General features: G+C 58.0%; 1 protein-coding gene across 4 annotated transcripts in view; it reads right to left on the bottom strand.

Annotated features, from left to right (window-relative positions):
• Positions 1–484: 484 nt before the first annotated feature.
• Positions 485–21,317, bottom strand: part of KDM2A (lysine demethylase 2A) — a 53,402-nt gene continuing 32,569 nt past the window's right edge. For 3 of the 4 annotated variants that reach the window (XM_074842692.1, XM_074842693.1, XM_074842694.1), the window contains 12 exons: positions 20,770–20,885; positions 19,117–19,243; positions 17,207–17,628; positions 10,350–10,433; positions 8,002–8,268; positions 7,064–7,195; positions 6,894–6,983; positions 5,275–5,987; positions 4,099–4,262; positions 3,626–3,784; positions 3,232–3,447; positions 485–3,098 (listed from right to left, as the gene is read on the bottom strand). In XM_074842692.1, the coding sequence (XP_074698793.1) occupies positions 2,917–3,098; positions 3,232–3,447; positions 3,626–3,784; positions 4,099–4,262; positions 5,275–5,987; positions 6,894–6,983; positions 7,064–7,195; positions 8,002–8,268; positions 10,350–10,433; positions 17,207–17,628; positions 19,117–19,243; positions 20,770–20,885 (2,672 nt within the window). In that variant the 3' untranslated portion in view covers positions 485–2,916. Of the gene's footprint in view, positions 3,099–3,231; positions 3,448–3,625; positions 3,785–4,098; positions 4,263–5,274; positions 5,988–6,893; positions 6,984–7,063; positions 7,196–8,001; positions 8,269–10,349; positions 10,434–11,911; positions 12,000–17,206; positions 17,629–19,116; positions 19,244–20,769; positions 20,886–21,317 lie in introns of those variants that run through there. The other variant, XM_074842695.1, reaches the window with a different exon arrangement.

Below are 21,317 nucleotides of genomic sequence, written 5' to 3'. Positions count from 1 at the left end.
TGGGGGGGCTCAGGCCCGCGCCCCCGCGCCCCAAACTTCCTCTCTGGTGGCAATGGGGCTTCGGAGCAAAAGGGGGGGGCACAGGAGGTCCCTGGGGCCCCCCAGCCCCGGGCTCGGCCCCTCCGCTTCCCTTGCAGACAAACAACGGGCAGAGCCCAGACGCAGGGTTTTGTTTTTCTTGAAATTTTTTATTCCAAAAATCCACCCCCAAGAAACAAAATATTTCCCTTCAGAGGCTGGTATCTTCCCTCCCCCCACATCATCTCTCTCATCCCTGTCGTAATATGTTATGAGCAAAGATCCTCTCTAAAACCAGTATCGGAGAATGCTTAGAAAAAGAAAAAGGAAAACCAAACCAAACCAAAAAAAAAAAAAAAAATCAAAAACGAAGCAAAAAAAAATTGCCAACTAGCTCCCCTCCCTCTGCCCCCAGACAAGAAACCCCCAACCCAAACCATACCGACTGAGAGAGCGTAAGACTTGGTTTGCTTTTACCCTTAATGCTTACATTTAATTTTAAAGCACAAACATCAGAGATGGACTCTAAATCGCCAACAAAAAAATATATATTTACAATATTTCTCCGGGGGGGAGGGCAGAGTGGGTGGGTGGGGGGGAAAGGGGGGGAATTGAAACAAAACAAAAACACAACCAAATCCTTAAACAATAGTGATTTTTCTTGCAGGAGGTGTCTTTAGGGAGCAGTCTGGGTTGCTTTTAAATCACTAAGTGATTTTATATATATAATTCTCTCTTTTTTTTTTTTTGTCCTTGCGGATTTTCACCCCCTGCCCACGGATGGGGGCCGGGGTGGCCAGTTGGGTGACGAGGGTCGAACGCCGGAGTCTCTGCGGCCGGGGGGGGGGGACACATGGGATGGGACGGACAGACAGACAGACAGACAGAGGGGAGGACTCGCCGCCCCCCAGCTCGGCCGCTCGCCCACCTCCCGCCCCAAGGGAGGGTCCACGGCCGAGGGAGCCCCGTTCCCACCCGATTCCGGCTAAAAGCTTTACCCCAGCATTTTTTTTTTTCTTTTTTAAAATTTTCTTTTTCATTGCAAAACTCAAAAAAAAAAAATCAATCCAAAGGAAAAAAAGAAAAGCTTTCGATTCTTCTGACGTTTTTCCCAGGAGCCACCGACAAGAGAGAGACTAAGGCAGGAGGCCTCCACCGCCCGGCCGCGGGCAGGGGCCTGGCTCCCCGCTCTTCCTCTCACCCCGGGGGTGGTGGTGGGGGGGGTGTTTTCTGCTCCAAACCCTCCGGCTTCACTGCGGCCAAACTGCCCCTTGTCCCCAGGCCCTGCGGCCATCGTCCCCTCGCGTCCCTCGGGCAGCCGGGAGCGGAGGCCGCCAGCCCCGCCGACGCCCGGGCAGCAGGCTCGCTCGGCGGCCGTCTCTCCTCCCTTATTGCTTCTGAAGCAGCGGGGCGACGCGGGCTGCTCCCCCCCCCCCGCCACCGGAGCACCCCCCTTGGCCCTCGCCGGGGCTGGGGACCGGTGGCAGGGGGCTGGGGGGGGACCCCGGTTTGTGCTATCTGGATGCGCTTGCCAAGGGGCTGGGGAGGGGGGGGGCGGGCTGGGGAGAGCGGGGTCCTGACACCGGGGGAGAGGTGGGGAGTGTCCGGTCACAGGCAGGACAGGGAGGGAAATAAAATAGTAACCCAAAAGAAGATTCCAACCTTTTTTTTTTTTCTTCTCCTTTCTTTTTCTTTTTTTTCTATTTTTTTCCTTGTTGGTTTTTTTTGTTTGTTTGTTTTTTTGTGTTTTTTTTTTTTTTTTTTTTTTTTTTTTTTAAAGTGCAAAAAGCTCTCTGCTGCCCTAGAGAGAGGTTCTTTGGACCGACCATTCATTGCAAAGGAAAAAACGGCAGCTAAAAGGGGGTTGGGGGTCAGGAAAAGGAGAGGACAATGCGGTGGGGCGTTCGTGCCAGTTCGGTCCCAGGCCACAGCGCCCTGGGCAGAGCGAGCAGCCTTTGCCCCTGCGGCCGCGGCGGCCCTAGAGTGCTTCACGATGCTGGGCCCCGCACAGGGAGCTTGGGGGAGGAAGAGGAGGCAGCTCCTGTCCCCCCCCGTGCGCTCACTCACCCCTGGCTGATGCTTTCCAAGTCCTCCCTGAGCTCTGATGTACCTGCGGTTTCTCCCCTGCTCCCAACCGGCGCCCGGCCATCAACCTCCGTGCGGGGCTGCGTCAGGACAGACCACGCCGCCCGGAGCGGGAAGCGCATCGCCCCCCAGCCTCACCTCCCCAGGCAGGGGGAAGAGCGGGCTGCAAAGCCCCCCACCCCCAGCTCCTGGCCAACGTGCCGGAAAAACCCACGACACCCCGGCCCTTGACACTGAAAGAGCCGCCCGGCTGCGTGCGAGCGGGGCGAGGAAGAGGGGGGGTGGATCACAGCCCCTGCAGCCGGACGAGGGGAACCGTAAGGGGACAAGCGACGAGCTGGTGGTGGCACGGAGGGGTACGTTTTGTTCCAGCTCTGCTCCCGCTTCCTTGGAGAGACCTTGACCCTCAAGCTTTGTGCTAACGGGGAAGTGACAAGTGTTTCAAGGCAAGGAGACGATGGGGAGGGGAAAAGCTGGGGGAAGAGGGTGCCCCAATTCTCTGCACAGAGACCTCTGTTACAACCTCCGCCTCGGGAGCGGCCAGCCTCCGGGCTGAGGCTCCCTGCCATTTGCCCATTCCTCCTCTGGTACTGGCCAGCCTGGCGGGACATCTTCATCGGCAGAAGTCCCGGGGGAGGAGGAGGAGGAAGGACGGTGGAGCGAGGCCAGCGGTGGCCCTGCCTGCCGAGTCAGGTGGGAGGCAGCGGCAGGACACGGAGGGCAAGGTGGGGATGTGGAGGAGTGGCTCTCCGAGAGGGGTGGGATGGGCTCTTTTTTTTTTTCCTTCTCCTCAGTCTGCCCCGGGGAGGGTCTCTAGCTGATTTTTTGGATCAGCTTCTCATCGGACAGGCAGTAGAGGCTGTTGATGGACAGGTCCGAGATGAAGTGCTCACAGGCTTTGCGGGTGATCTGTTTGCAACCTCGCAGGTCAATTAGAGTGATGTTGGAGATGCGGCGCAGGTACAGCAAGGCCTGGTCCGTCAGCTTATTGCAGCCTGGGAGGGGGAAAATGAGAGGGAGAGTGAGCTGCAACACCTCCGCGAAGCCAGAGCTGAGCTCGCACGTCAAGCCAGGAGGAAGAAGCTGCTTTTCGATGGCAGCCAAGCCACCCCGAGCAGCGTTACCCACCTGCCATGTTGAGCTCGGTGAGGGAGTTGCGTGTGGAAGAGCCCACGGCCGTGAGGAGGTTGACCGACTGGTCTGTAAGGTGGTTGCAGTGGCTGAGGTCGAGGCGGGAGAGCAGGGGCATATGGCGGATGATCAGCCGCAGCGTGGCGTCGGTGATGTCCAGGCCGGCAAGCCGGAAATCGATCATGTTGCGGAGTTTGCTGCGATTGTCCTGACCTGCAAAAAAAGGGAGGGGAGAAGCTGAGGGCAGACTATCTGCCCGATGGAGTTGGGGACATTCGGGATCCAGCATCGCCTCCTTGCTCTGGGCCCAGCATGTCACCCTCCTCCAGCTCCTCACAACCCACCGGGACCCTCCTCGATCACCACCGCCCCAGCCTGGGCAACAGCTTACTGGGTTTGTCTGTTGGAGGGGTGAGTAAGTCCCGGATCTGAGGGTCCTTGATTCCTACTGCCCACCGAAGATCGAGGGTCCTGAGAAGGGGGCAGCTGGAGGTACTGAGAGCACAGACCGCAGACCAGGAACAGCCCGCTAAGATGAGGTCTTTCAGGCCTGCCAGGAAAAGGGAGAGAGGTAACAAGTCAGACGGGCTCGGTCAGCTCCGAGGCGTCCCCGATCTCAACCCTCCCTTCTCCAGGCACACGAGGAAGTAGCTCCTCTCCCTGCCTGGGGTGGGACGGGGAGCCGGGCTCTCTGAGGGAGAGATTAACCACATCGCTATCAGCTGCTCACATCCAGGCACCCCGGAGTTTTCAAGCTGGTGGATATCAGGGTGCAGAGCCCGTCTCTCGCTGTGGTCCAGCCACCAAGAAGCCTCGGAGCAGGGTGGTGGCAGACGTAGGGACCCCTCCCCAGCCCATGCTCACCTGGCAGCCTGTTGACGAGCCACGTAAGCTGTTTTTTGGAGATATTGGTCCAGCTGAGGTCGAGGCTGACCGGCTGTCTTTTGATGATGCCGCTCAGCGCCTGGGGGGTGATGGACTTGCACCTACTCAAATCTATCTTTGTCCACAATCTCTTGTCACAGCACCTGGGGACGAGGACAAGGCTGAAAGCTGAGCCCCAAGAGCCCCCTGGGACAGGAAATGGCCGGTGGGTTCGGGCAAGAGCCTGGCCCTGGCGCAGCCCCAGCCGCAGAACAAGGCTGCTCTGCCTGGTTTCCCCGGGTTTCCCTGAACACGTAGGGATGTTGCTGAGGGTGTCCGGCCACCCAGGGATGCCCAGAACAGCCCCAGCAGGATTTTACTGCCACGTAACAAGGCTTTGAGTCACAGCTGTCTGCCTGCTTGCCCCCTCCTGCGTGCTCCTCCTGCCAAGGGGGAAGATCTTCAGCGTCCTCACTCCCAGCAGGCAAAACACTCAGCCTGGGGAGACCCAGGAACCTCACAGTAGCTCAGCTGCGCCCCGACAGCGTCACACCAGTGGCAGGTGAGGGGACACTCTCCTCCAGTCACCACCCCACATCATTCCCACACCAGCCACCAACTGAAGCGGGCCACTCCTTTCCCACTGCTCAGCAGTTAGAAACCTCCCAGTTTCCAGTCCCCGCCTGTTCCCAAGCCCTCCATCCACAGCTGTCCCGGTGCCAGCATTGTCTTCAGGCCTGCTGCCCCCTGAGGCGTTTCCAGCCAGCAAACCCAGTTTCCAGCCAGCTAACCCATCCCTGCCTCAGCCTGCCGGGAGGACGGGAAGCAGGGAAGGGCAAGGACCACGCAGGGTGGCGGGCGAGGCAATGGCATCGGCACCTCGCAAGGACATGGGCACTCAGGTGACGAGCGGTTTTGGCTTATGACAGCACTGCCTGCCACGTCTCCCAGCAGAAGGGACAGGAGGAAGGCAGGAGGGGACAATAAAGACCAGCACATGTATGGCAAAGGCAGCAGCAGGCCACAGGGTCCAAGGGCAACGCTGCCCGGCGAGTGCCAGCTCCGGGGAGACCCCGCCCCCCCTTGGCACAAGGTTTGGCGTGGCCATGCCTGGTCCAGGGGGGGATGTGTGTGTGTGTCCCCCTACTCCTCTCCACCCCGTGTCCCCACACTCACCACTTGTACCAGGTCTTGCACACCCGCATGCACTCGCAGAGCTCCCTGCGAGTGAGGTAGCGGAAGACGGGCATCCACACGTCGCGCTGCATCCAGATCTCCTCGCCCTCCTGCACCCGGCCCCCTCGGCCGTTGAGCCGGGCCGCCCCCCCCTCCTCCGCGTTCTCGTCGTCCTCCTCCTCTTCCTCCTCCTCCTCCTCGGCGGCTGCCTCCTCCTCCCCCCCACCCCGCAGGGGCATTCTGGTGGGTGCGTGGCGCATAACCACGCGGGGAGAGTGCTGCAGGTTGGTGGAGGAGGCGGTGATGGCTTGCAGCTTGGGGACGATAGAAGTGCCGTGGACGTCTTTGGTGGGGCGTTGGAGCGTCACAGTGAGGTAGGAGCCGTGCAGCTTGGCCTTCTCCACCTCCGACAGCTCCTTCTTGCCGCTGGGGTTGTTCTCCTTCTCCCTCACCATGGTTCTCTCGGTGGCCTGGAGCCGCAGAAGTTGCCGTCGCTTGAAGCGCTCGTCTCTGCTGGCGCTGTGGTGGTCGCTGGGGCCGGCTCCTGGGGACGAACGCGTCACCACGCCTCGCGGCGACGCCGGGTCGTGGATCAGCTGCAGCATGGGGGTGGGCGAGTTGGGCGGGGGGGTCAGGGGCTCCTCGCAACTCCGCAGGGGCCGCAGCACCTTCGCTTGGGCCGTGTCGTCATCGCTCTCCTCTACCTTCCGCTTCTGCGGGGAAGTGGGCCAGTGGGTTAGCAGGGATGGAGCCTGGGGAACACATCCCCCCTCTCCTCTTCCCCAGGGCACCAGCACGGTGCTGGCAGGGCCTGCACCAGCAGCACCCAGTACCACCAGGAACAGAGTCCGCCCACACCAGCAACCAATATTTTCCCTCCCCCCTTCATAAAAGGGGATCCCCTGAGGTCGGGGGTATCTTCTGCTTTGTGTTTAACAGTCCCCCACCTCTTGCAGTGGAAACTCTCAGGATCACAGACCAGCACAAGACACTGTGGGGACAAGGGGGGCTCGTCACCCCTGCTTAAAGTGCTGGGGGACCCAAGAACCAGGCAGATGTGCACCCTGAGCATGTGCATCACCCAGGAGAAGCTGCTGCAGAGGGGTTGCTCCTTGCCTGGCTTGCCTTAGCTGCCGTGCTTCTATCCACAGCAGCAGGCACGGTCCTACAGGCGAGGCAGCAGCTGCAGGCCAGTGTCCCGGGCAGTGCTGGCAGCCACCAACGGGCCAGCTGCCACCGCAGGCAGCCCACTCACCGCCTGGCCAAGGAACACCCCCGCTCTGCCCCTGTGCTTCTGCAGGAGCCTGGCCTTGGCCTGCTGCCAGGCTCCCTGGGAGCCGGGGACAGAGAGCAGGGGGCTGTCAGCTCATCCTACTGCGGGATCCCAGGACTTGGCTGCAGCAGCATGCTGTCAGGCCCCCCCCGAGCTGTGCTGCACCCCCAGTGACTCCCCCCTCACTACTCACTGCCCAACTGGTCCCCTGGGGTGCACTGGTGCACGCCTGCCCTCCAGCCAGCCCACGCAGCCCAGCCTGGTTGAAGACTGCCCATCCCTTAGCAGGATGCAGCGGGATGGAGGACACAGGCCCTGCCCTGGCACAGCACAGCTCGTCTCCTACCTGGCCCTTCTCTGCGTCATCACCCTGGTAGCATTTGGGGCACTCCCAGCAGTTAGGGAGCTCGTCGTTGAGCAGCCCTTCCCCATCCATCTGCAAAGAGAAGAGGGTAGTCAGCAGCAGTCCCTCCCCACAGCCAAGCCCCCATCTGCCCCAGCACCCACGCTGTTCACCTGCAGGCAGCCAGGGTGAACGATCTCGTTGCAGATACAGCACTCCATGAGCTTCTTCTCAAAGTCCTGCGAGTCCTCGTTCTGATCCACTTCCCCGCAAAGTGCACACGTGACCGAGTGAGGCAGCCTGGGCTACAAAGGAAAGCAGGAGTGAAACCAGGGCAAGGTGGGACAGCCTTCCCCCTTGCTTTTTTCTATTCCCCCACCGCCTGAACAATGGGGAAGGGGCCAACTATCCCCCAGGAATCAAGCTTAGTCATTGCTCTCGTCTCTCTGACCCTAATTGGCCACACAGAGTTGCTGCCAGGCTGCAGCAGACTTCTGAATGACAGAATCCCAGAATCATCTGGGTTGGAAAAGCCCTTGAAGATCATCCAGTCCAACCATGAACCTCACCCTGACCGTTCTCAACTCCACCAGATCCCTCAGCGCTGGGTCAACCCCACTCTTCAACCCCTCCAGGGATGGGGACTCCACCCCTGCCCTGGGCAGCCCATTCCAACGCCCAACAACCCCTTCTGCAAAGAAATACTTCCTAAGAGCCAGTCTGACCCTGCCCTGGCGCAGCTTGAGGCCATTCCCTCTTGTCCTGTCGCTTGTTCCTTGGGTCAAGAGACTCATCCCCCCTCTCTGCACCCTCCTTTCAGGGAGTTGTAGAGGGCCATGAGGTCTCCCCTCAGCCTCCTCTTCTCCAGACTAAACCCCCCCAGTTCCCTCAGCCGCTCCCCATCAGACCTGTGCTCCAGACCCTGCACCAGCTCCGTTGCCCTTCTCTGGACACGCTCGAGTCATTCAATGGCCTTTTTGGAGTGAGGGGCCCAAAACTGAACCCAGTCATCGAGGGGCGGCCTCACCAGTGCTGAGTACAGGGGGAAGATCCCTTCCCTGTCCCTGCTGGCCACGCTAGTGCTGAGAAAAGGATTGGGCCGCAGACTCACCGCTAAGCATTGCCGGAGGACGCAGGACTGCTTCATGCGGCCAGGCCCACCAAACTTCTTCATGTCCCTGCAATAGTGGCACATGCCACACTCGCCCTGCATGCAAGCCTTGCATTTTCGGCACCGCACCCGCCTCCGCCTGGCGCCTGACACGATGGGAGAGACCGTAGGCCTGACGGGTGTCGGGCGGGGGGTTGGCTTCATGGTGTGCGGCTTGGTGATGGGGATGGTGGGCAGGCGCACCCTCAGCCGGGCCTGGAGCTTTAGCTGGCAACAGAAATAGAGGGAAGTGGCGTGAGACGAGCCAACGGCTGCATTCAGCTTGGTCAGAAAGTCTCAGATCCCTGGCTCCCTCGCTGCAACCTCAGATAGTGTGCCAGAGAACAGCCCCACTCTCTCACTTCTTGGCCTGTATAGGCGCTGCCCCGAGCACCTCTCCTCGAGCACACTCATTCAGCCTTCGCCACCCCACACCAAGAGCTCTCCCCTTCCTCCCACCCCCCATGAGGAGTCAGAAATGGGTCTGAAAAGGGCTGCTGAGTCCCAAAAGCATTGCGGTGCTCCAACAACAGCCACTTTTTCCTTCTGAGGTAAAGACAACCAAATCCACCCAGGCAGCCAGAAAGCCCATCCTGTCTCTGCACTATCCAGGTCCCTCTGTCAGCTGCACGAGGGCACAGGGCTCAGCTCTAACACGAGTGCTCTTGTCACCCTTTCCCTCAAGCTCAAGGTGCTCTGGGAACACCCAAGCACCCGTTTACAATGTGGGTGGGACAGCACAACTCTCCCAACAGACTCTGTCCCATCAGCCCTCACAGCAAATACTGCAGCACCCTTCCAGGATTGGCCCTCACACTTTGTGTACCATGGTGATGAGCTTGGGGAAGAGCAGGCACCCGAAAAACCCAGCCCAAGCTCAGGGTCAGGGATGTGCCAAGCATTTGAATGCTGCATCCACAAGCACGAAAGCTTCTTCTCCAAGAAAAGCTGCCCAAGGTGCTTGTGCTGGTGAAAGACCAGGAAATCAGGCTGGATCCCCTTGGGCAGGGCAGGCAGGCAGAGACAGGCACCTCCAAAGGGCAACCCGAGAGGCTTGTTTGTCTCCAGACACCCAGACGGGGTGTTACCCACCCTTCTCAGCGCGATGGGGTCCTGCTCTTCCCACACACCCACCCGTGAACCTGTCTCCTGGCAGGAAGGAAGTCAGTGACCTATGGGAGCCGGGCTGGCAGGCCACGGGAAGGCAGCCTGCAGAGGGGAAGTCCGGCCGGCCAGCAGCAGGCTGCTCCTCACCTCCATCTGCCCAGCAAGCTCAGCCTGGGCTGTAGCTCAGCTTTAGGCTCTGGATTATGCACACAGCTGGAGAGGGAAGGGCAGCGGCACACTGAAAGGTCACTTTCCTGAGAAGCTGGCTGCTATTTTCAGGTAAAGACCCCCAGGAGGGAGTTGCCTTTCTTTGGGGTTGCAAGAGCCAACGCTACAGCATGGGCAGTGTGTTGGCAGGGGCAGGGAACTCGGGGGGCACATACACCTAGCAGCGAGGGGCTGGCCTGCCCAGAGAACAGGCAGGGTTGATGCTGATCAATCCCCACACCTCGCCCTTCATCCCTTGGGGAAGGCGACAGCAAGACATTCCCCTGACACACAACATAACTCATATCACCCAGGACTCCCTTATCAAGCCAGAGAGCTGCCGGGAGAGCACCCTTTAGAATCCCAGAATCATCTGGGTTGGAAAAGCCCTTGAAGATCATCCAGTCCAACCATGAACCTCACCCTGACCGTTCTCAACTCCACCAGATCCCTCAGCGCTGGGTCAACCCCACTCTTCAACCCCTCCAGGGATGGGGACTCCACCCCTGCCCTGGGCAGCCCATTCCAACGCCCAACAACCCCTTCTGCAAAGAAATACTTCCTAAGAGCCAGTCTGACCCTGCCCGGGCGCAGCTTGAGGCCATTCCCTCTTGTCCTGTCGCTTGTTCCTTGTTCAAGAGACTCATCCCCAGCTCTCTGCATCACTCCTTCCCCACCAGCGCAGCTCCATCTCCTCTGAGCACAACCAAGGGGCTGGAGAACACGGAGCAGCTGGGGTTGACGCAGTTACCACCCGCCAGCTGAGCCAGGGTAACCGGCACAGTGGGAGACCTCCACCACTGCCAGCAAACAGGTTTGCCTGCAGAGCTGTGGAGATGGTTGTGCCCCATGGCCTGCCTCTGCGCTGCTCCCCTCCTGCCCGCCGGCTTGGGCTGCCAACGCAGGTAGGGAAGCGGTGCCACCACAGCCTGGTCGCAGGTAATCAGCTCAACCACAGGCGATACCCTCCCCAGTCCCCTCCTCACAGCTCCTACCTTATCTCTCTTGGGCCACTGGACGATGGGGATGCCTGTAAGTGCCAGTTTGGGGTCGCTGTTCGCGTATTCTTCTAGCAGCAGCTAATGGAGAGAGAGAAGGGGAGGGAAAGAAAAAAAAAGCAAGAAAGACAAAAAGCACAGGTGTGAGCAGAGTGAAACAGGCTCCCGCCAGCGAGGCGGGCTCCGACCAGATGCCAAGGCCAGCAACGCTTCAAACACGGCTGGGAAGGAGCCCTCCTCTACCCACGCCCGCCAGCAACGATCCCTCCCCACATGAGACAGACAAGCTCTGTCGAGTCGATCTGCACGAGCGCTTTCATCAACTGCATTTCAGCCCCGAGGCCCCGCGCTGTGCAGTGGTAGGGGGAGAGCGCCAAGCTTTTGCAATCGGGGGGAGATTTATGGGGGAGGATTCACGAGGGTCACCCCCCCACATCTGCTCCCCAGGCACAGGGTAGCTGGAGGGTGCAGCGGTGGCAGGACGTGGTGCCCCAGCAACCCCTCCGTAGCCCGGTGCAAGCTGTGAGGTAGCCAAGAGCTGCTCCCCCGCATTGCCTCGGGGTTTGGCTTTGGCTTTGACTTTGACGTGAGAGATCCCTCGGCAGCAACCGGACGGGCACACAGCCCTACGGCACGATAAGCACCCTCTCGCTCTGGGTGGACACGAACTCCCTGTGCTCACCCTGGCCGCTTCGGCCCCTCTCGCTCCCCTCCATCGCAGCCCCCTCCCTGCAACCATTCCCCACCAAATTTACCCGTTGCAAAAGGTGCTTTATTTACTTGGCGTTGCCATGGCTACGCCGGCAGGAGTCTCCTGCCGGCATCCCCACGCGTGCAGTGCTTCCTGCTGCCAGGCAGGACCAGGGCAGGGGGCTGGCCAGTGTCCCCCGTGGGGCTGCCCACTCCCCGGGGTGTGTGCCCCGGCTTTCCGGTGCTCTCCCGCCCTTCTCGGGTGGCTGCGGGCGGCAGGAAACCGCGGCCTCCCCTTCGCTCCGCGGTGCTGCCTACAGACTTTCCACCTCCCCGCCAGCCCTCCCCTGAGCGCACGCTGAAAGGAAAGGTCAGGGGCTGGGGGCTCACACACACACACACACACACATATATATATTTTTATATATACGTGTGGGCAGGGAACCGCAGCCTCCCCCCGCCCGGGGCACCGTAGGGGGTGGCGGTGGCTCAGGCATACTTCCAGCTGGGGAGATGGACAAGGGGCTTTTGAGGGGGGCACCCGGGTCTTGTGGCTGCATCTGGCTCGGCGCTGGGGTGGGCAACAGCCCCCTCGTCCTCTCTGACCCCTCACGCTCTGACTGGGGGGGGGCACAGACACACAAGGCGGAGGGGACCCTGCGAGCGCACCACATGCTTCCCCCGGCCAGCAAAAAGTCGGCACCAGCGAGCGCACCCCAAGGAAAGGGAGGGGAGAGGTGAGCCCAAGCACCAGCCAGAGACCCCCTCCAGGGAAGCAGGGGTCCCCCCGCCATCCCCTCCCACCCTGGCTGGGTCGAGAGCGTCCCCGCGTCCCCTCCCCGTCCCACGAGCATTGCCAGCTGCCTGACCTTGCGCCTCTGGAGCTGCCGAGACTCTGGGGTGAAGTTTGCCGAGCCCTCTTTGTTTCGGTGCCCGCACTGCGAGGGCTGGGGGCCCCCCCCCCTCTCCCCGGACACCTCCAGGGGTTGGGCTCAGTCTGAGCGGACTCGAACTGGACCCCTGGTCTTCGGGGCCATGGCTGGGGGAGCCGTTGCGCTCCCCACCCCGAGCACCCCCGGCTCCTCCCCGGCTCCGACAACCGCGTGTTCCTCCTGCCGAGCCCTTGGGCAGCAGCAGCAGCTTCCTGAGCCTGAAACAATGCTGCTGCGTCACCCACATGCGGTTCCCAGCAATGCTTTGCAACGGGAAGATGGCAGAAGAGAAAAAGCGAGCGAACGAGCAGAGAGGGCAGAGCCGTTCTGCTGCAGAGCCGGGAGGGGCCCGGACGGGCGGCTGGCGCCGTACGGATTGGCGCAGGGGCCCGGGCGGCGCGGCCCATCTTCCTCCCTCCCTCCGCCACCGCAACTGGAGATGCCGGGGCCAGGCTCCCCAAGGCCGGGGCGAGCACAGCGGAGAGCCTTTACCCTCGCTCCGCCAGTCCCGCTCACGCCCAGCCTCCCCCAGTGCCTTTCTTTTGTCTTTGCTGAGGTGGTTTTTGGGGTTTTGGGTGGAAGCTGAACCCACCTGGATTTTAGGAGACACCACCCTCTGCACCCGCACCCTCCCAACCTGGATGGACAAACCTGCCCGGACAAACATCCCATCAGCCAAGTTTGGGAGCATCTGTAGTCCCAAAGCCACCAGTGACCTAACCACTAGAGGGGGATAAACCCATGCCGGGCAAAGCAAGTTCTCCTCAACCAGCCCCAGCTCCCCAAAAACCCCCCACCCAGCTCCAGACCACCGTAATTAAAATGGAGGAAACTCCTGAAATAAAGCAAGCTCCCCAAAGCAGCACCGGAGAACAGCGACTGCTCCCACTCCTGATGCAGCCACAGCATCTGCTGGCAACCTCAGCTTTTGTCTCTCTTGCCCCTGGAGAGCCCAGGAAGCCACAAGGCCACAATGACCATACACCTGGGTCCAGACTGTCACCACCTGAACCACCACCGACACCCTCGGGCCCCACCGCACATCTCACCAGGGACACCCAGCCCGGCAGTGTGGTTTGGCCCGGCATGGAGGACGCGCAAGGTGGCTCCTCCATCACATTGCCAAGGTCAAGCACATCAAATGGCCTGTCGAGGTGATGCCCCATCAGGCAGGATGGCAGAGGGTTTCTGGCCTGATGCGCTCCAGGCTGTGGCACGCGCATTTGGGCAGTGATCGTGGACACGTCGGGCAGCGATTGTGGACGCTGTACCGCTGGCACAGACACGGGGAGGGACCTGCAGGCAAGAGCGTGGCCAAGTGCTGCCGTCCCACCAAGGGGGGACCCAAGGGTGGCCCAGCTCAACCTGAACTTCCTCGCCCATCCCGAGTGGAAGCAGCACCCGCTCCCCACCAAGTCCTCTCTGTGTCCCCACTGTCCTGCAGCAAATGGGGGACTGTGCACACTCCCCCCCATGGCCACAGAGAAGGAGCAGAGTGCCCCGAGACCACTCGCTCCTCCCAAAGGTGCTCATCAGCGATTTTACATCCCCTGGGCTTCAGCAAGCTGACATGTTCGCTGCTTCTCTTAGATGTGAGCACCTGGAGAAACAGTCTTGGGAAAACAGATTCCAGCTGGCCGATTTACTGGGGCAGGGAAAGGAGAGCACAAGGAATGTTTCAGGCAGATGTGACCCACAGGAGGAGCAGATCATGCAGACGAGAAGAGTAACATGTTTGCAGATGAGCGAGAAGGTGTCTCTGGTCACGGGGAGACCCAGCACAACACAGAACCAGGTATGTGGGCAATGCCAGACCAAAGGCTTTGAGATGAGGTCCTGGAGACAGGATCTGCACTTTTAGGAGAGGTTTTTCTTGCTTCTACGTTTGGCACTTTAACGCCTCCAGACAGAGCCCAAATATAACCTGTTTGTGGCAGTTGCTGAGGCCACAGGGCTTGGTGGCACTGCAGCAAGCCAACGGTTCGCACATGGGCTCAGCTCCCCACGAGTCAGCCAACAGCAGGTCCGACAGCTCTAACGCCAGAACCTCACGGACCATCCTGCTCCTCTGAAGCCTGAACGAGGGAAACCAGTACATCCCAAGAGGGGTCAGAAGCAATGGACAGAAGCAGTCAAAAAACCAGTGGGGCCTCTCAGAAGATTCCTCTTTGCCAATGACCTTTCCAACAACCCCAGTCCAGATCCACAGAGGCATCACCAAACGCACAGAGATTTTTCGGCAAGACATCAGTGCTACAGTAGCCTTTTTGATTTCTGTGGACCCTCCACATTTAAGTCACTGCAGAGCAGCCCTCAGTCACCAGTTCAGAAGGCAGCAATGTGGTGTCACCAGGAGCTTTCCAAGGGAGACAGGCAAAGCTAGAAAGGTTAAGGAGAGGCAGAGGTGGCAACATGCTCTTCCTATTCAAAATGCCTGATGCAGACCTTTTACAGAGTCTCAGCAGACAGACAATCCTGCCATGGAGCTGGAAGCACGTCTTTGTCACATCCAAAGTGTCACGTCCCACCATGTGACAGCTCCAGGCTCAGCTCATGACAGGATACAGAAGCATATTTCTTCATGTAACCCAACATATGGGCATCCTGAAGACATGATCACCACACAAGAGGTTGTGGGAAAAGGCAGAATTTTCCTGGTCTGTACCTGCTCCCGTGTGCCTGGGGACGCTGGTTAGCGGAGGGTGGCTGGAAGCGTGGTAGGATGTTTGATCTGGTAGTGCCAGGTCACTACCTGCCTGTCTGGGCTCTCTTGATGAGAAAACACCATGTTCTGATCCTGGGTAGCAGACAGACCAAATAAACATGCAGGCCACAGCCACGAAAACCTTCCACAACGCAGCGTCTGCCTACCTGGACACAGCTACGTAGCAATGGCGGCAAAGGCGGTGAGCACCGAAAACACATCGATTCTGTGCTTCTCCAGGGTGGGTCTTTCCCAACAGTCCTGTTGGCCAGATCTCAGGTCTATTAATGACCTCACCTGGTGATGTAAGGGTAAGAGTACCTGCTGCAGACCGATGGCCCCAGAGTCAGGCTAAGACGCTGTGGAGGATGTACTGCTTTCTGTTTAGCTTAAGTCACAGAAAAGGGATTAGGCTGTAGTTCTCCGCTACTGCATAAAGACAAATAGGTGAACAGAAAGGATCCAGGTCTGGGGTGCAGCACGAGGGATCCCACATGAATCACCCCTCTGAGAGCTGTGAGGGAAGGCGGAAGCATCAGAACAAGACCAGAGAAAGGAAGGGCTGCGCTTACACACAGCCAGGGTAGGACTGTGTTGTGGGAGAGTCAGCTACAGTTGTGCAAGAACACAAAAGCTATTAGAGGAGGGAGTTACACTGAAGCTTACAAAGAAAACATGACTGAAATAGGATCTGTATCCCACATCATGAGTTACAGATGCAGAGATGGCTGCTTCACACCTTTAGCTTGGTAACAACTTGTCTTTGCCTTAGGGAAAAAAAAAAAAAAAAAAGAAGTGTTCTCCATACAAGCTGTTGATATTGAAAAATTAGACCTCCACTTATACCAGGCTTTTCAGTAACCAGACCAGTTAAAAGATTTAGCTAGAAATGTCTTACCCCTTTGCAGGTTTTACAAGCCAACCTACACTTGTCAGTTCCACCACTTCTAAGGAAAACATGAGTTTTGACAGCAGAGGTTTGCTGTGGTTTGACAAACTTGCCCTGTTTTCTCCAGCCACTGCAGTCTGATGACTAAGGATCTTCATGCCTTGAGGATGCCCTGCAGCACAGGCTTTACCTGGGAGGCTGCTAGTCCTGAGAGACAGAGTCCTGCAGCTCAGGACACTTCTGAACCTCAGAGGACAGCCAGCTTTAAGGAGCAAAGTCCTTCAGGGAAGCTGTTTGCTTTGACCAGACTGCAGGGACTTTCACCCACGGCTCATCCATGAGGTACAACCAGACACAGAGGCTGATGGGTCACATCAAAACCACAGGCACACATACATCCATCAGCTCCAGAACATAAAAAGTCCTTTGAACAGGTCTCAAAACCGAGCTGAACACCGACAACCTTGAATGTTCTGCCTTCAAAACACCCACCACACCCCACCAGCCTCCCTTCCTCAGTCCAAGGGCGAAACACTGTGCTCACAGCCTGAGTCTCTCCAGAGCATCGTAAGATCTGTGGTAGGGCCGAGGCCACCCCACCGTAGTGGCTCAGAAACACACACGCTGCATACTCAAAGGCCACGGCACGCACAACGCACTTGAAAAAGTCACAGGAAACCAGAATTGCAGCCACTCAACAGCACCTACTCCCACCCCCCCTTCAAGCCCTCCAGAGCTCGGCCTGCAAACAACAGCCCACCCTGGGACCCCAGAGCTGCACCTGCTGCTCCAAACGCAATGGAGCACCAGATTTACCAACAAAAGTCAGGAGACAGCACTTGGAAAAGAAACACAACAGCAAAGACAAGGATATACCCACAGCTGCGTCTGGATGTTGGCTTCAGTAGAGGCAAGCAGCTGAACAGATCACCATCAGCCAGGAGGGAGAAGGTAACTGTGATTTTAGGGACTAAAACAGACTTCTGGGGAATAGAGTGAGGCTGACATCCTCACTTTAGTGCTGAAAAGGGCTAAAACACCAAAGCTCATGGAATCAGCACAGCAGGTCTGGCAGATACAGCTCAGGGTATAAAGCAGGGCAGGGGGGGAAAAAAACCAAACAAACCAAGCCACAAACCCCCCCCGACTTGTATAACCTAGGCTCACATCCTGTGCAAACAACCCAAAGAAACAAGGCCAAATCCACCTGGGGCAAGGGAACGGCTCCAACTGTCACAGTGTCCAGCATCCCAAGGAGTCCCCAGTCAGAACTGGAAACCAACTGCGTTGCAAACGAGCGCTCTTGCACTGACACCCACAAGGGACCCAGACAGGGCCCAGAGGGTCCCCAGGTGAGTCTCAGCCACGCTGGCTGGGAGCAGTTACTGCTCCTGCTAGTCCCAACCCAAAATCCAAGCCAGGGCTGTCCCACAGCATCAGCTGGCATAGCATTGGCCTCATGCAGAGGAAGAAGAGGACACCAAGCCTGCAGACACATCACTCCCTTGCCCCAGGGTGTGGGTAAGGTCAGGGTCAAGCAGTTTCCCCGTGAGGAAATGCCTTCCCACCTCCAACCGCGCAAAAAGTGGGTGAAGCCCCGAGGAACGGCAGGGCCTGTGACTCCCTGATGCCTACGTACCTTGACGTCAGCGATGAGGGCGTCCTCATCCTCAATGCCAGTGGGAACACACTTCTTGTGCAGAGGGAGCGACTCCAGTTTGTCCACGAGGCAGCGCAGCCCCTCCAGCTCAAACTGGGTCAGGTGCACCTTCCTGCTCTTGCGTGGGCTGCCACCGTTGGGGTCCCAGGCCTGGCCGTTTTGGGAGCCGCGGCTGGAGTCGGAAGAGTCTATAGACGGGGTCTTCTTCAGACCCGGCAGGCTGCTCCGGCAGCTCCTGCCCAGTTCATCATAGTCCACATTGGCACCATTGGCTACGGGGCTGGTGAGAACGGACCGTCTTGTGACTGGTCGCCTGGGTTCCTTCCCTGCTGCATCCTCCTCTTCCTCCTCCTCCTCCTCCTCTTCCATGTTTACCGAGTCCGAGGAGCTCAGCTCCATATCTGCCACGATGGAGAAAGAGTGAGAGAAGAGCGTGGTGGGCAGACAATCACTCACAGGAGGCATTCAGCTTCTAGAGGAATCCCCCCAGTTACCAGAGATGCTGCAGCAACAGATACATACGGGGACACAGCGAGAGGAAAGGACGGGGCACATAGCAGCTGGAAAAGAACAGCTAAAACCCTTTCCAATTCCTGGCTTGTTTTGTGGGAAGGCAAAGCACAGGACATGAGAAAACCTCCCAGAGGAGGAGACAGCAGTGCCCTAGACTGAATTTCACAGAATCCTAGAATAGTTTGGGTTGGAAGGGACCTTTAAAGACCATCTCGTCCAATCCCCCTGCCTTAGGCAGGGGCATCTTTCACTGGATGAGGTTGCTCAGAGCTCCATCCAACCCGACTTTGCTTTGGAGGACTTGGGATCTCCAGCCATCTGGTCCTGGGAGTGACTTGGGACCTTGATCCTGCCTTCATGATGGGAAAAAGAGGATGTGGACTCTCTAGATGACCACGAGGTCTCTGAGCCTGATTGTACGTGATAAAGCACCCTTCTCTGACAGTAAAAAGGAAGGGGGCTCTCCTGCTCCCTTCCTTTCAGCAGTCTGCACTAGTTCCCACTTCACACTGCTCAGTGGTAGAGGAAAGGTGATGAAGGCACCGGAGGCCTCCAGGCAGGAGGAGGACAGAGCCAGCCTTTCCCAAACCAAGTGTTGAGGGAGATCTTGAGAGGGCCCCTTGCACAGAAATCCTATGCTAGGGGCCCTTGCACAGAAATGGAAAGCCCCGAAGAGGCCTGAGATGAGGTGCCCAGGAGTCAGCATTTACAGCCTCTTCAGGGAGTGGGGACAGATTTACTTCCAGGGTCTTGAGTGGAGGCTATCCCACACTGAAGACGACTCTCTGAGAAATTATCTCTTGAACCACTGCTCAGGCCCCGCTTGCCTTGGCTGTAAGGTAGCCAAACATTCCTTTTGAGAGACTCCCTGCACTCCCTGGCACATTTAAACTCTGCGTGCAGGAAGGCCCTGCTCAGCAAGAAAGCATTCCTGCCCTGCAGCCCACAGCACAGCGGTGTCTACAGCAACTTCCCTCCACCTCTTCTGTTAAAAGCTTTGCGTGTACCAGCAAGGCCAGGAACTTGTGTACTGGTTTTGCAGCTACAAGGAACCTTGGCCTGTCACAGGGGCAAAGGAGGAAGTAAAAGTCTGGCTAGTTTTGACTTCTTGTTAAAAGGAAGGGTAATAAACAGCACCTCCTTTGGCCAGTCTGCAATGCTCTCTGTCTGCTCAGTACAGCAAAGAGTGAAAAGGGAGGAAATACCCAAAGAAACCAACTTGTGAAATTGAGGAAGTGATGGTCCTGAACTCTTCCCATGCAGCCCTCCCCTGCCCGCCGCACAGCTGAACCAGACCCCAGAAGGAGGGTGCAAGAAACCGCTTTGACACGGGCGAGGGAGAAATAAGGGCTGGCCAGTCAGTTTAGGGGGCTTACCCATACTGAGCGATTCCTTCTGGAAGTCCTTGGTCAGATGTGAGCGGCTGGTGATGCAGTAGACATAGCGCTCCAGCACATACCAACACATCTCGTAATAGAAGGGATAACGAAACTTATTTGGGACCTGCAAAAGAGGAAAGGGGAAGGGGATCTGCTCAGGCCTCCTTTGCCACCGCGCTGCACAGAGATAGTAGCTCTTGCTCCTGATGCCTCAAACCAGACGGAACCCCTTCCGAGAGACAGGAAACGCATGTACGTGTATAACAGCATCACTCATGCTTCTGGCAGCCTGATGTAATTCTCCTTGCAGAAGGATATTATCACCAGGCAGAGCAGAGACCAGGCACTACTCACTTGCAAGCCATTAACATTTCATTTTTCTTTTGGCTCTTCCCACCCCAGACCTCCTTCTCATTAGAAGAAAAAAGTGGCAGATGCCACCAAAGGTTTCAGTTGAAGGTAATGGTTCAAGCCCTCCTCCCGAGCCCCAGCACAGCATCCAGTGTTTGTATGGGAGGAGGAAAAGGGTGGGTCTATTAAGAGAGATGTTACCAGCTCAGCTATTTAGCAGAGAGCTGTTGGGGCTCTGTCAACTCACACACAGGCAGAAGATGTCCCTGACCCTGCTGCCTTCCTGAGGCTACACTGCCCAGGGTGGAGCAGGCACACGCTCCGTTGTTCTTTGTACGTCTCGGCTGCTCTGGGTGATGGTCTGACAGCTGGGTGCTAACCCCCAGGTCCTGCTGCAGCACCCTGAGCTGCTTTGGAGAGGCCAACAGACTGGTCATCACAGCCCAGGCATGTCCCGAGGCTTCTCAGCAGGTGCTGAGCGCTGCAGACCCCACATCTCCACAAGGAGCAAGTGAGAGCACTTGCTCGCCAACACCATTCTCTGCTCGAGACCTCTCATCTTAGACCACATCACAGAATCATCTCGGTTGGAAAAGCCCTTGAAGATCATCCAGTCCAACCATGAACCTCACCCTGACCGTTCTCAACTCCACCAGATCCCTCAGCGCTGGGTCAACACCACTCTTCAACCCCTCCAGGGATGGGGACTCCCCCCCTGCCCTGGGCAGCCCATTCCAACGCCCAACAGCCCCTTCTGCAAAGAAATACTTCCTAAGAGCCAGTCTGACCCTGCCCTGGCGCAGCTTGAGGCCATTCCCTCTTGTCCTGTCGCTTGTTCCTTGGGTCAAGAGACTCATCCCCCCTCTCTGCACCCTCCTTTCAGGGAGTTGCAGAGGGCGATGAGGTCTCCCCTCAGCCTCCTCTTCTCTAGAATCTCTAAGATCAACACCCAGCAGCAGAAGGCAGCTGGATAAGGGAAGAGGCAACACGCTGGATGTGCTCCCATGGACAGGTTGGTGCCTTCCTCCTCAGGCAGCCAGGGGAGCGCCCCGTCCCACTCACAACAAGGTTTCCAGACCCCTCGGGAGCCCAGTGTGACCGCAGGCAGGACGAGGGGAGGTAATAAGCCTTCGTGCACACTGCAGGCTGTCGCTCTGCCCAAGTCCCTGCCTGTACATTTAGCAGGCTGGGACATCTCGCTTAGACAGCCAGAGTTGGAGCAATCTCTGAGGGGGAGGCTCGCCTTGCCTCTCGGCTGCGCCCTCCCCGCATCCTCCCAGCTCTCCCGCAGGGCCTTACCCGAGTGCGGTCTTCGATGCTGTAGATCCGGAGCTGCATAGGGATGTTGAAGCTGTGTAAGAAGTTGCCTCCAAAAACCAGTGTGTCCATGGGCGTGTACACAGCATGGATCCAACCTTGGAGAGAAAGCAGAGTTTGAAGAATACTTCTGAGTGACTAGGTGAGGTCAAGGTCTCACCACTGACAGTCCCTACTAATTGAATTCCAATCTCTTACAAAATGTGCTCTTTAGAGCAGCAAATCTGCACAACCTTGATGCTGCTCAGTTAAGTCCAGCCTGACAGTTGCACCCTTAACCTGCATCCAGGTTAGCTGCAAACACACAGACGAGCTGCTGACCCCCCGTCACATCAGCCAGCCCCAGCAGCAGTGGGGGGCTACAACAGGACCCCAGCTCTTCGAGGAGGGCAGACACTGATGCGTTACAGCCACCGTGTCACTACTGAATTACTCAATACCCAGCTCACTTGACCCATTTAAGAGCTAGAGACAGACTTGTACTTAGGTACTTCAATACACCCGCAGATCTGGCCTCGCATCGTCCCGTG

The sequence above is a fragment of the Strix aluco genome, chromosome 16 (assembly GCF_031877795.1).
Source record: "Strix aluco isolate bStrAlu1 chromosome 16, bStrAlu1.hap1, whole genome shotgun sequence".
In the NCBI taxonomy this organism is placed as follows: Eukaryota; Metazoa; Chordata; class Aves; order Strigiformes; family Strigidae; genus Strix; species Strix aluco.
This window is presented reverse-complemented; position numbering and strand designations above follow the sequence as displayed.